This window comes from Crinia signifera, chromosome 7, assembly GCF_055691185.1.
Source record: "Crinia signifera chromosome 7, ASM5569118v1, whole genome shotgun sequence".
Taxonomy (NCBI): Eukaryota; Metazoa; Chordata; class Amphibia; order Anura; family Myobatrachidae; genus Crinia; species Crinia signifera.
In genome coordinates, this window is record NC_139223.1 from 173,539,018 (window position 1) to 173,552,858 (window position 13,841).

At 46.9% G+C, this 13,841-nt stretch overlaps 1 protein-coding gene across 2 annotated transcripts in view; it reads left to right on the forward strand.

Annotated features, from left to right (window-relative positions):
- The first annotated feature begins 17 nt into the window (after positions 1–17).
- Positions 18–13,841, forward strand: part of ARMC8 (armadillo repeat containing 8) — an 83,237-nt gene continuing 69,413 nt past the window's right edge. For both annotated transcript variants that reach the window (XM_083154404.1, XM_083154406.1), the window contains exon 1: positions 18–172. In XM_083154404.1, coding sequence (XP_083010530.1) covers positions 116–172 — 57 coding nt within the window. In that variant the 5' untranslated portion in view covers positions 18–115. The remainder of the gene's footprint in view (positions 173–13,841) is intronic.

The following is a 13,841-nucleotide window of genomic DNA, read 5'->3' on the forward strand; positions in this document are numbered from 1 at the left end:
GTAGAAAAAACGGCGGAATTTCCCTGTGCCCGCCGCTCGCCCCCCCGGTGCCCCGCTCCAGCCGCCGCCCCGCACTATATATACCGCTTGTGTGGAAAGTGCGGCGGTGGGCGGGATGACCAAGATGGCGGCGTGTGTGCCGGAGCCTCCGCTCCGGATGAGCGTGCTGTCTGTGAGTATGTCCCCCGGGGAGGCCGCACCCAGCCCGGGCACAGGAGGGGCTGGACAAGCTCGGGGCAGGGGCATGTTGGGGGTGAGCGCCGCCTGGTACCCTCTGAGGTGCCCAGACACATGGAGTAATGCATGGGGCAGAGTGATTAGTGCCCAGACACATGGAGTAATGCATGGGGCAGAGTGACTAGTGCCCAGACACATGGGGGTAAGGCATGGGGCAGTGCGGTGCCTAGACACATGGGGTAAGGCATTGGGCAGAGCGACTGGTGCCCCGAGTCGTGGGGCAGAGTAACTGGTGCCTGGAGTCGTGTGACAGAGCGACTGGTGCCCGGGTACATGGGGTAAGGCATGGGCTAGAGCGACTGGTGCCCAGACACATCGGGTAAGACATGGGGCAGAGTAACTGGTGCCCCGAGGCATGGGGCAGAGCGACTGTTGCCTGGGCACATTGGGTAAGGCATGTGGCAGAGCGACTGGTGCCCAGACACATGGGGTAAGGCATGTGGCAGAGCGACTGGTGCCCAGACACATGGGGTAAGGCATGGGGTAGAGCGACTGGTGCCCAGACACATGGGGTAAGGCATTGGGCAAAGCGACTGGTGCCAGGGAACGTGGGGTAAGGCATTGGGCAAAGCGACTGGTGCCCAGAGTAATGGGGCAGAGAGACTGGTGCCTGGGCACATGGGGCAGAGAGACTGGTGCCTGGGCACATGGGGCAGAGAGACTGGTGCCTGGGCACATGGGGCAGAGAGACTGGTGCCTGGGCACATGGGGCAGAGAGACTTGTGCCTGGGCACATGGGGCAGAGAGACTGGTGCCTGGGCACATGGGGCAGAGAGACTGGTGCCTGGGCACATGGGGCAGAGAGACTGGTGCCTGGGCACATGGGGCAGAGAGACTGGTGCCTGGGCACATGGGGCAGAGAGACTGGTGCCTGGGCACATGGGGCAGAGAGACTGGTGCCTGGGCACATGGGGCAGAGAGACTGGTGCCTGGGCACATGGGGCAGAGCGACTGGTGCCTGGGCACATGGGGGAGGGTTACTGGTGCCTGGGCACATGGGGCAGAGAGACTTGTGCCTGGGCACATGGGGCAGAGAGACTGGTGCCTGGGCACATGGGGCAGAGAGACTGGTGCCTGGGCGCATGGGGCAGAGAGACTGGTGCCTGGGCGCATGGGGCAGAGCGACTGGTGCCTGGGCGCATGGGGCAGAGAGACTGGTGCCTGGGCACATGGGGCAGAGAGACTGGTGCCTGGGCACATGGGGCAGAGAGACTGGTGCCTGGGCACATGGGGCAGAGAGACTGGTGCCTGGGCACATGGGGCAGAGAGACTGGTGCCTGGGCACATGGGGCAGAGAGACTGGTGCCTGGGCACATGGGGCAGAGAGACTGGTGCCTGGGCACATGGGGGAGGGTTACTGGTGCCTGGGCACATGGGGCAGAGAGACTTGTGCCTGGGCACATGGGGCAGAGAGACTGGTGCCTGGGCACATGGGGCAGAGAGACTGGTGCCTGGGCGCATGGGGCAGAGAGACTGGTGCCTGGGCGCATGGGGCAGAGCGACTGGTGCCTGAGTACATGGGGGAGGGTTACTGGTGCATGGCACATGGGGCAGACAAGGTGGTGCAGGAGGGTCAGTTGAATACTGACCCACGAGCTATCGGAACAGCTCACTATCACAGCTCAACAAAGTAATTGAATATACCCCATGGTGTAAGGCATGGGCCCCATGCACCTGCAGGGAATGCGAGTGGGTTGTTGACTTGGGCCAGGGGGACTTGTGCCTAGGGGCAAGGGGTAAGGCACGGGGCAGAGTGACTGGCACCTGGACTCGGGGCAGAGAAACTGGGGTCAGACACATGGACTACCCATTTATGTAGAGTCTGGTGCAGTTAGCTGCTTGGGGACCACTGACCGGGTCATTCATAGTTTTTATAGATTGTGATCCATCTATCTCTTCTCGTTTCTTCTCTGACTTACTGATATTCAAGTGAAATAGTTGTTTGATAAAAGTATTGACATGGTGGCATGTTGATGGGTCACACTATCGTATCGGCACTTTGTTTTGGCGTAATTATATTGATTCATGTGACTTTATATCACACTAGGTGATGTGCCAAGTTTTACCCAGGCTCAGCAGGTGATCCTGCAGCCCACCCTAAAATTCAACTGGGGCGCCACACCCACTGACACCCCACATTCTGCCAGGCATTGTCGCCAATTGGTTTGTCTGCCCTGTTTGACTATTGGACTGTTCTGCCACAGACAATGTTTAATGTCTATCATTGGCAAAAAAATAAATAAAATGGCTTTGACAAATTATATTTTTCTGCACAATTAACTTTTTTTTCTTTCCGCTGATTCCCCCCCCCCCCCCGACTTTTTTTATTTTCTGCGCAAAATATATAGGGTTCGTGAGAAGGCATTGGTCATTTATTGGGGATTTGATTTTGCTTGCCTGAGTCAGGTGAAACCAAACCTCCCATGAGCACCTGTATTGTGTCTAATAGGATAGCCCCTGTCAATCTATTAAAAGTGGCAATTTTTCGCTGCAAATCGGATATCCCCCAAAAAGCTTACAGTCCTGCAGCTTGGGACATGTTCCTCTCGTCCTGGACAAAAGGTTTTGTGCAAAGAGTACAAGAGGGAAAACTTAAGATCACAGAGCTTTCTAGTGTGTGGGCACTTTTAGTGCAAAACCTTCTCCTATTGTGTGTTGTCGTGTTGTGATTTTTGTAGCCACAAAACTTTTCCCTTACTATTGAGTTCTTTTATGATTTTCTGAGCTCTAGTCAATCAAACTTCAATGTGCAATGATGGTCTTCCGGCCTGTGGAGCACCTGTGGGGAAGGCGAGTGGGTTGTTGACTTAAGAGTTTGTACGGTGATGATCACTCTGGTGTGGGAGTTTGTTAAAGTTGTTCTTGTTCTCTCTCTCCGGAAAAGCTCCCGAACAGTCCAAATGTTTAGCTTTTTCATCTTCAGTTATCTTTCTCTTCCCTCCAGCCTCTGCTTTTGACTCATCCACCCGCTTCACATGCAAAATCAAATCAATCTAGACTGCTCGTCTCCTCATCCCATCCTTTCCATCCAGCCTGCAAACCTGTGTCCCCCCAGCCTGAATTTCTTAGAAGTCCACATCCTCAACCATCCTCAAAAACACTTTAGTGGCTAGATTGCTCTCCTTGCACGCCCTCCTTGATCCACTTCAGTCTAGCGTTTGCTCCCTCTGGTCCACAGAAGCCGTCCTCACCACTGCTAAATCTAAGGGACATTTCTCCTTACCCATCCTTCCGTACTGCTTTGCTGCCTTTGACAATCGGTTCCTCCTACAAACCCTCCAATCCAGAGCTCTCCTACCTTAGTAGCCCCTTCTCTATCTACCCCTTGTTGGTGTCCCCTAAAGGTTCCGTCTCAACCCATTTTCCTTTTCTCCCTGTAAAACTTCCTCCATTGGTGATCTTGTCAAACTGTTTCCCAACTAATAGTCGTCACTCAAACCTCTCCCCTGGACAATTTCAATCTTCCCCCTGTTCTTTCTTTTTCTCTTTCCACTTTGTTGTGTTCTCAATGCCAGTGACTACTCGCCTGTTGTGGAACTTGCATTGACTTCGACCCAGCCTATCTACCAGTCTGCCCGGCTTCATAACCACCTTCAAGAAACGAAACCTTTCCTAAAAGTTTACAAATTCTGCTAATCCCACAGTCTTCCACGCCACCTACACTCCCACCCGACTATTACTTGTAGTCTTTACTCTTTGTGCAGGGTGCTGATCAGTGAGGAGGACATATTTCGTTTTTGATTGGCAACATTTTTGGCATGGAGAGGGTTGTAGTTCTTTTGTGGCTCCATAAAAATAAACCTAATTAGATTTATAATGGTTTAATGATATAATTATAGTAATAGATTTGGTGAGTCATATACTTGGAGTAGCCACTTTATTGGGTGTTCCGAATAAAGTACTCCCTTTGCTTCTAGAACAGACTGGGTTCTTTGTGGCGTGGATTAATCTGTCCATTCATGTTTCATGCCTAATTACTAACCCTAAGTTCTGCGTGTTGCTGTAGAAAAGCAGATTGACCAATGTTTCTTCATTATTCTACTGCCCAGTTTGCTGTGCTAGTGTCCTCTGCTGCCAGTGCACTGGCCAGTGTTCTCCTGTGTTCCGATTCCTGGCCACTCATCCCGTTCTCCACTGATGCCTCCCTCTCCTTCCAATTCTGTATGTCCATGAAAAACAAACCTGCCCAGTTTTTATTCACTACATGCAAAAGCAGCTGGTATTTATCCTGCCTGTAAAAAAAAAAAAAAAAAAAAAAAAATATATATATATATATATATATATATATATATATATATATATATATATATATATATATATATATATATATATATATATATATATATATATATATATATATATATATATATAATCTCCCGACAGGGAATGTGCACTCTCCACAATATCAAAGAAAACTTGCTCTGATAAAATCCAATTATTGCTTTATTTCATTTGGAGATTTCAATATTCACATGCCATAAATTATAAGAGCCCCAACGTTTCGGTCCTACATCTGGACCTTTATCAAGGAGCCTGAAAATAACATAAGGGAAATCACTACAAGTGAATGCATAATGTGTTTTCACATAAACAATTTAACATATATCATAACAAGAAAAGTCAAAAAGCCATATACTTACAAAGGCACAATTGTATAAGTAATGCAACAGCACAATACTGGCAGATCAGCATAGTTCAGGAACACCAACCATGTCTGAGACTGCCCAGGCCCGGACTTATATATCCCAATACCGGAAGTCACACGTGGGGCGGTTTTCCCGCCATTTCGCGGACATCGCTGCGTATCTGGAAGTGCGTCACCGGAAGTGTGTATCCATGAATGAAGTTCATGGGGAATTGCCGCGATACCGGATATCCGGTGTCTGGCACGCACTTTACTAACAGGAAATGGGAATTGTCCGCCCGTGACACGCACAGGTGACACGCAGCCAGAGCTGCATAGTGTGACCGGAGGTGTGGTTCATGGCTCAACATTATTCTTCCAACACATCGCGCATGTGCCCAGTGGCTATATGTTTGTGGAACATAACTAGTGACCTGGTATTATGGATAACGCCGGGGACCCGCTGAATAAGATACCTTCGGGATAATAATCAAAGTAAACACATCATGTCAATATGCCAAATTAGGCAAAATTAGCTAGATTAGTAAGCTATCAAAAAGGCAGCAACATCAGTATACAGTACGTTACTATTATCATCCTTGCTGGCGGGTCGCCAGAACGTACGCGCTGGCGACCCGCCAGCAGCCACGCCAGCGAGGAGACTGAGACGCGCGTGCGTCTCACGCGCACGCGCGTCTCAGTCTCCGTCGCTAGCGCGACGGAAACCCTGTCCGTCTCCGCCTCAGGGAGACGGACAGGGTTAGGGGGGGTGCGGGCAGGCGGCGGGGACCCCGGGTTACCGCCGGCAAGCCGGCGGGGACCCGGGGGAACGGATCGAAGCGCCGTCGGAAGGGGACGCGCGCGCCTCTCGTGCGCGTGCGTCCCCTTCTCACCATCGCCATGGCGCTGGCGGGGGATGGCGGCTGGCGACGCCAGCGCCATCCCCTGCAAAGATGGGACCTGACCCAAATCTCATCTATTATCAAATAACCAAAGGTATCCAGCAGGACAATTAGATTGGACAAGCGATATACAAACAATTATGTGTATTTAAATGTAACGAAAGTGCAAATATATTGATCAACAATAATTGATCAACGGTGAAGTACGGAAACAATATAAATATTTACAAAACAGCGCTCTCACAGCCGTGAGTAGAAAAAGTGCTGAGAGAAAAAAAGACATGGATAATACAGTAAAAAATTGTTGTTATTTTACATTGAAAAATGCAACATTATAGAAAGGTCTTGAGATCTTCCATATGAAGAAATGTTTTATATGCGAAAAAAATTGGATCATACAATATCATTGCATGTGCCAACCTCTTCACCCGCCATTTCCAATACAACTATACCCATATGAACGTAGTCACACATGGTCCCCTAGTAACAGATGTATATAAAGGGAGAGAGAGGGGGAAGAGAATGGGAAATCATCTCCGGAAGATGTTTAAGGGATTATTTTCATTCAGGCCCCTTGGGGCCAGTGTGCCTAATTGGTGGATACATCTGCTCTCCTTCTTCTTGAGGAGGAGGGCTCTATCACCACCCCTTGGTGGAGGAGGCACCCAATCAATGAGGTGGCATCTCAGGCTAGCAATTTGATGCCCTGCCGCCAGGAAATGCCTGGGAATGGGTAAGTCGGTCTTGTTGGTCTCAATTGCCGCCCTGATAGAATTCCTGTGATTTGCCATTCGCTCACAGAATTTTCTGGTGGTCATCCCAGTATAAGCTAAACCACATGGACAGGTCAAAAGATATATGACGTTATCCATGAGGCAGTGTAGACGAAAATGCAATTTAATGGGTTTGCCCGAATGTGGATGGGGAAACGAAGGGCCGGACAGCATACTATTGCACGTTGTGCATCCAGCACAGCGGTAGCACCCTGGTTTTTGTGAATACAACCAAGTATTGTTTGTTTGGGGGCTAGGACTCAATGTGGGGCGCATAAGGATTTGTTTGAGGTTAGGCCCCCTCCTGTAGGCCATCATTGGGGGACCGTGATGGTGTAACTTCAGATGTTTATCAGATGCCACTATGGGCCAATGCTTTTTGAGGCTTTTCTGAATAGTTGAGGATGTATGGTTGTATGTATTCACATATAGCATACGTGGCGTTGTGTCCTTTGGTGCCCGTAGGGCCTGTTCTTGTGTCGTCATATTGAGTCTTGCTTTTTTCAGGCATTTTTTGAGGTTATTTGACTGATACCCTCTTTCGACAAAACGGTCGGTCATTTCTTTAAGCTGTACTTCCATTCTCTCTGGCATGGTGTTATTATGGATGACACGAATGTATTGGGAGACCGGTAGGTGCTCTTTGAGCGCAGGGGGGTGCTGGCTGCTGGTGGATAGAAGAGTGTTTCTTTTCGGAATAGGCACGTGTGAATTTTGCCGTCAACTAATGGAACATTAATGAGAAAATGGATGGAGTTAGGCTTAATATCATGCGTAAAGCGTATTGGGCTATCCAGCGTATTAAGATGTGTAATCATTATTTCCAAGTTTTCAGCAGTGTCAGCCCATAGTACAAAAACATCATCGATGTATCGTTTGTAGAGTCTCATTTTCTCACCAAAGAGCGGTAAAATGTATTGGTTCTCGTATTCATGCTCGTGGATAGTGGGGGTATGAAAAGGTCGGAGGACACATACCGCCGCCCCTCGCGGGCTCGGCGCCCTCCCTACCCTTCGGGTTGGCGTTGATAGTGGGGTGGCGTTAACAATGGGGGGGCATTTAACATTGTCATTACCCATCAGGGTGGGGATACAATAAAAAATCGGGTCTGGGTGGGCATTTAACATTGAAATTGCGTTGCATTGCATGCCATTATAATGGCATGCGATGTGACGCGATATTAAAATTGTACACTCATCCCGGGAAAAGCCTCAAATCGGGTCCATCGCATAGCTTAATTAGTGGTATACGACGGGCGCCATGATAATACACATGTACCATATTTTTTATTTACTTACAACTCAAATCACAAATCGGTGTGTGTATGTATGTATGTATGTATGTATGTGTGTGTGTGTGTGTATATGTATGTATATATATATATATATATATATATATATATATATATATATATATATATATATAATATTTTATTATTATTAAAAAAGCTCAACATATGACCGTTTTGAGTTTTTGCATGTAGACAATGATCAGCCAGGATTCATATGCATGTACAGTCAGAAAGCGCATCAATAATATGGGGAAAACCCCACGCGTTTCATCAAATATGACTTCATCAGGAGAAACCGTATAGTGCCATTTAATTGGTACATATAACAATTTAACGATCAGAGGGGTATTTCCTCTCTAGAATGGATCGAACTGGATTAACCTAGTTAGAGTAGTTGTTCTAATAGTTTATGATCCTAAAATAAATAACTGTACATCAATCAGTAATGGATTAGTAGAAGGAGGATTTATAAAAATAAACAGGTGAATCAAGGGTATTCTGCAACTTTAGCATCTGTAGAGGCGCGAGGTACAATGTTAGCTGGGCAGCAGTGCTAACAACCAGGCTCCCAGCACAGGAATGCACACAACCGATGCCCGGTATATCTAAAGATCTATAAATGCATCATTCTGTGTATACAAGGGATCCACTGACTGTCTGTACACCCACACAGGAGCCGCCGGTGATTGACAGGACGGATTGGGCAGTGTATATGTAAAACACGCTGCCCGATCCAACGATGGCTATATATCTGCAGATATCTTTCAGTGTGTGGTGGCAGGTAAACACTGGTAACAAGTTATCAGTTTGGGGCTCAGAGTGTGAGACTGGGTTGCCAAGCTGCAGTACAAAGAATAGGGGGTGTCACTCCCCGACAAAAGATACAAAATAGAAAAGTGGTGTGACTGCGCTCGGTAATGGTGTGGTGTATTAATAACACTATGGTAATAGCAATGACATTGTCTATGACAATAATGATAAAAGGTGCTGGTATATAAATTATAACGGGAAATTTTAATTTAAATTAATAAAAGGACATCTATCACAATAAATCAATTTTGACAAAAAAAAAAAAACTTATAAGAAAAAATTAGGAAGGTTTTAAAAGAAGGCAGTGACTGATGATTGAAAATTTCATACGGTACCGATTACAGATTACCAGCTGTTTTTTTTTAGGCGGATATATTAACGGGGGAGTCGATTCCCAATGTGCTTGAAGAGTGCAGGCTTAGGGCAGTGGAGAAGCTTAGTGCTGTGAAGCAGCGCTAGTGGGTGGTGGAGGTCAGTGCGGCGTCAGAATAAAAAAACAAACAAACTGGGCAGCCATCTGATTGGCTGAGCTCTCGCAGCCAATCAGATGGCTGCCCAGCGTTTTAAACAGTTTTTTCAAATTCTGCTGCCGCCACCTCTGACCCCTGCCACCCGCTAGCGCTCCTTCACAGTGCTAAATTACCCAGACGGATGCCGCCAGCGATCCCTCCGGCCCCCTCTCCCCAAACCCACCGCTGCCGAACGCATTCCCTCCACCCACGGATTGCATTTGAGCAATCACATGTGGTTAAAAACCACATGCAGTCGCTACTGCAATTCGATAGATATTATGTGCAGCACATACTATCTATCGGCCCGACATTGCAGCACACGGTCCCCAAAAAGTGCATACAATCATTAGATTTATCGAACAGATGTGGTTGAAATCAAATGATTGCATGCAATATCTCCTAAGTGTATGGGCTACATTAGAGTTGTAAGAAAATACAAAAATATTCTATTGGGGGGGGGGGGGGTAGTGGATATCCAGATGCCTGCATAGTAATATGGTAATTAAGGTTTAAAAAAGCCGTTAGTCCATCAAGTCCAACCTATTTGTAGTGATTAGGGCAGGAGCGGGCCCTGGGGAATGGGGCCGCATGAGGTGGGGGGACAGGCTGGGCCCGCCGATGTCACTGCTGGGGGCGGGACCAACATCTAAGCCGGTACTGTGCTTTTCCTGAGTGCACTGCATCTATTCACGTGAGGACAGACAGGCAGGGTGTTCTATCACTATTAAAGGGGCATGGCGCATTTTGCCCTTTAAATATTAGGCAGGGCGCGACACCCTGCTAAAACAGCCAAGCGAGAACACTACCTGCAATCATTGATCACGGTTAATTGCTTTGCCCGTGGCAATCCAATTAGCCCTGATAAGCCGCGGCACAAGCCTGCTTATGGGCGCTGACTGGATGGCCCTGGGTGAAGGCAGGCAAAACCAAATCCCCAAAAGCTGTGCTGCAGACCGGCGAATACACACAAATTTCACAAAGGCGAATGCTGGCCCGCCTACCTCCCACCGCGGGTTCACCCACACTGTCTGCGAATGGATCTTGAACGTCAAAATACATTCGCAGGCTAGGGGGAACCACCCACATGGTTTTATTGTCGCCGACCATCGAATGATGCCGAAGGTGCACGCATATCTAAGTGACTCTCAGGTCACTTAGATATACGTGCATGCTCGGCAGGAAGTGGGCGGCCAGCTGACATCCGGTGATCCGAACCTGCTTCACCGGGCGATTTCCATGGCGCCGCCCCATGACCACCTCCTGCAATCTTGGATGTGAACACCCTGTTCGCCATGACCGCATGCACCCATCGGTCCCCCTTGCCAACGCACAAGGGATCTAAACGGACCTGAATAAGGTCCTAAATCTGTTTATGGAATTTTTTTTTTTTTCGGCCAAATTGGCCAGCCAGAAAGAAAATATCATAGAACCATTGGGAAAAATCCCTTCGTTTTTCGCATGTATTGGATACCCGATAATATATACGACGTTGAGCGTTATTTGAGTTCTCTTTTTTTTTTGTATATGATCAAAGTGGCGTGCCGGTCTGGATTCGGTGCATGTTTGAGTGGATAAATAAATAAATATGTCTATCTAGGCCTGGAGGAGAACCCTATTCAATTGCTGCTCCGATCAGATGCCTATTACTACCATTTTTCTCGCGGCTACCAGAGCTGTAATTAAAAAAAGAAAAAAAAAAGTGTGTAGATGCCCAAACCTGGACTTATGGATGCCCAGACAGAATCTTTAGACGGGTTTAGGCGGTTCGCGTGACTAAATCCAGACCTGCCAGCCATGGACATCTGGTCAGCGCAACAATTAAATAGCTCAAATAGAAGCCTATTGCTATAGACGCCCAGCAGGGGGCGCATGAAACCATTGAATCGTCCCTATTGATATCAGTACTGAAGTCTGTACGAAGGCTTTCCAGGGCATAGCAACAGCTATAAGACCGAGTTCAGGATATATAAACTCTTGGCAATCGTATTTGCTCCATATCAGTGTCGGAACTTACGAGTGGTTGGCCCAGGTGCAAAACGACATTTTTGGGCCTTCCTCTTCCACTCCAAACCAAGTTCACAATATGCCACACAGCAGTGGGTGGCAGAAGTGGCCCCCTTAGTCTTCAGGGGCCCCGGTGCAATGCACCTGCTGCACCAATGGTAGTTCCGCCTCTGCTCCATATTATTCTATTTCGAAGGTAAATTGGCAATTGTGATTAAACCATAGCTACATCTTAATTTAGCCTGACAGCTGTAACTTCGCATTTCTTTGGAACATGATCTTAAATATTTAATAATCTGAACCATTGCGTTGTATTGGCGGCTTGTTTAGGTGACGTTCCGCATTTTCCTGCGGAGGTAAAATAAGTAAAGAGTTTTATTGCCCCGCTTTCTTCTACAGGCTAATAGAGTTATGTACTAACCATTATCTCAAAGGAAGGAAATGGATTGTGATGTAGACGATGAATCCTATGTAGCTGCAATATTATCCGCGCTCCTCCATTAGGAGAATCTTAAATTTGATTTGCGCCAAATGGGTCTTAAATATTCCTCCTGTGTAATTAATTGCGGTTTATCGTAGCTGATCTGCCTTTCCAAAATGTATGTTTACAGTGGCGATTTATTTTCTGGTATATCTGGTTTCAGCATTACGTTTCTCGTTTCCTGACGGGCGATTTACCGTTCCGTATTTTATTGTATAATGTTCTGTAGCCACAAGGCTATTGCTCTCTGGTGTCAGGGACTAAAGAGACTGTTATTCAAGTGACTCCGGGCCCTGCTGCTCTCAGTCAGTTGTGTTGTAGTAAGCCACCAAGTATGTTTTCAGAAGGGGGGGGGGGGGGGGGCATCTAGTCTGCCCATGTACATGACCACATACACCAGGACAGTGGCTAAGACGAAGTCCTCTGGACCCCCAAACAGCTCATGTTTTACAGCGTACCCAGCAGGTGCACAGGTGTTCTCAATAGTCACTGACACAAGATCTACAGGTGGAACTATTAATTCACTTGTAATTCTATGAGAGGACCTGGAACACGTGCACTGTTGGGGGTCCCGAGGGCCAAGTTTGAGAACCTATGCAGTGTGGTTATTTTTATATATATTTTGAAGAAACCAATTTTCTTACCAGTATTGCTATCTTTTACTCAAACACTACGTTTAAAAACACCTCATTCTGATGGATCCAAACCAAAAAGAGAGATTAAAACAGCATTGGCCAATAACCGTATTGTAGTTCCACATGACAGATCGTTAAGATTGTGGTATTGGGAATCCAAGTATATAGAAAAAAGGAAAGGTGGCTTATAATAGGTTACACCATGCTCGACCTCCTCCAAGTGTAGACTATTACAGACTGAGAAATCCACACTGCGGATAGCGGAGAAACGCGTCAAGTCCCCTCACACTTATAAAACCCCGGCGATACAAGCTGCAGTTATTCTGAAAATATTACTAACGGAAGAACAGCTACACTCTCCTACCACTAGGTACGGACTCCGTCACTAACTAACCGTTCCCGGATGAGACTGCGGTTACACGTAACTCTGTATGGACAGTTTACTGACTGATAGCATTGTTTTGTGGTCACAATTTACCTCATAATATTAGCGGTGTGTAACCGCAACAAAACATGGTTCACTAATAGCCGATTCTGCTGTCTCTCCCCCCCCCCCTCCAACTGGCCCACTAATGGTTTCATCCCAATTCATGCAGGGATATGCATAACCAGACAATGAAAACCAATGCATTTTTGGTATAAATAGTAAATTGTGTATGGTAAAGTTCCTTTCTGGGCCGGCTGCACATCTGGGGCATGTAGATCATACTGACATGGAAACGAATGCAGTGCAGTTTAGGACCTCCACCTGAAGGATGAGTACTCTGTACATCCCAGCTCACATGGCAAATGGTGGGTACGTTTTATGCTGAAAAGGTTGTGCAAAGGTGGGCAAGCCCTTTAGTGTACAGCAGAGGGAGTACAAATCTATTTTGAAACTGCAATCCAATCCTAAAAATCTCCCGAATGATAGTCCTCAAGCCTAATCGCCCCTGAGGAAATCTGTCCGTCAGGTTAGGTGAAGCGTGTTGGCTTATAAACTTTCACCACTTCTATATATTATTACAAAACCGTATTTACAAAGTGAGAGGGTAACTGCTGCCTTGGGGTATTCTCTTGTGATTGTCATTAAAGTTCTTGTTCCAGTGTTTATGATTGGCTGTGAGGAAGCCGTGCACATTTGTACCAAAGTAAGGAAACATAAAACACATTATATAGAGTATAGTTAAAGTAGCACAAATTATATTTTTTTGTTTCTTTAAGTGGACTATGTGGAGTGATGGATGAAAGACTGTATATAAGGCGCGAGAATAGCGCAAGGCTGATGAATTGGGGTTAGGGTCCACTAGCCTTCAAACTTTCAAGCGTTCCCTGAAAACTCACCTCTTCAGGCAAGCCTATCATATTTATATACCATACACACATAACCCTCTGAGGCACTTATGTATTATCTAGCTTCCCTTCTGGACCTGTAACTTGGTGGGACTGCTATGCTATTACTGGTGCCTGTCCTTGTGTTTCCCTCCTATGTCCCTATAGATTGTAAGCTTGCAGCAGGGCCCTCCTATCTCCAAGTCTGTCTGTTGTTACCCAGTTTGTTTTCTCTCTGTTTACAATTGTAAAGTGCAACGG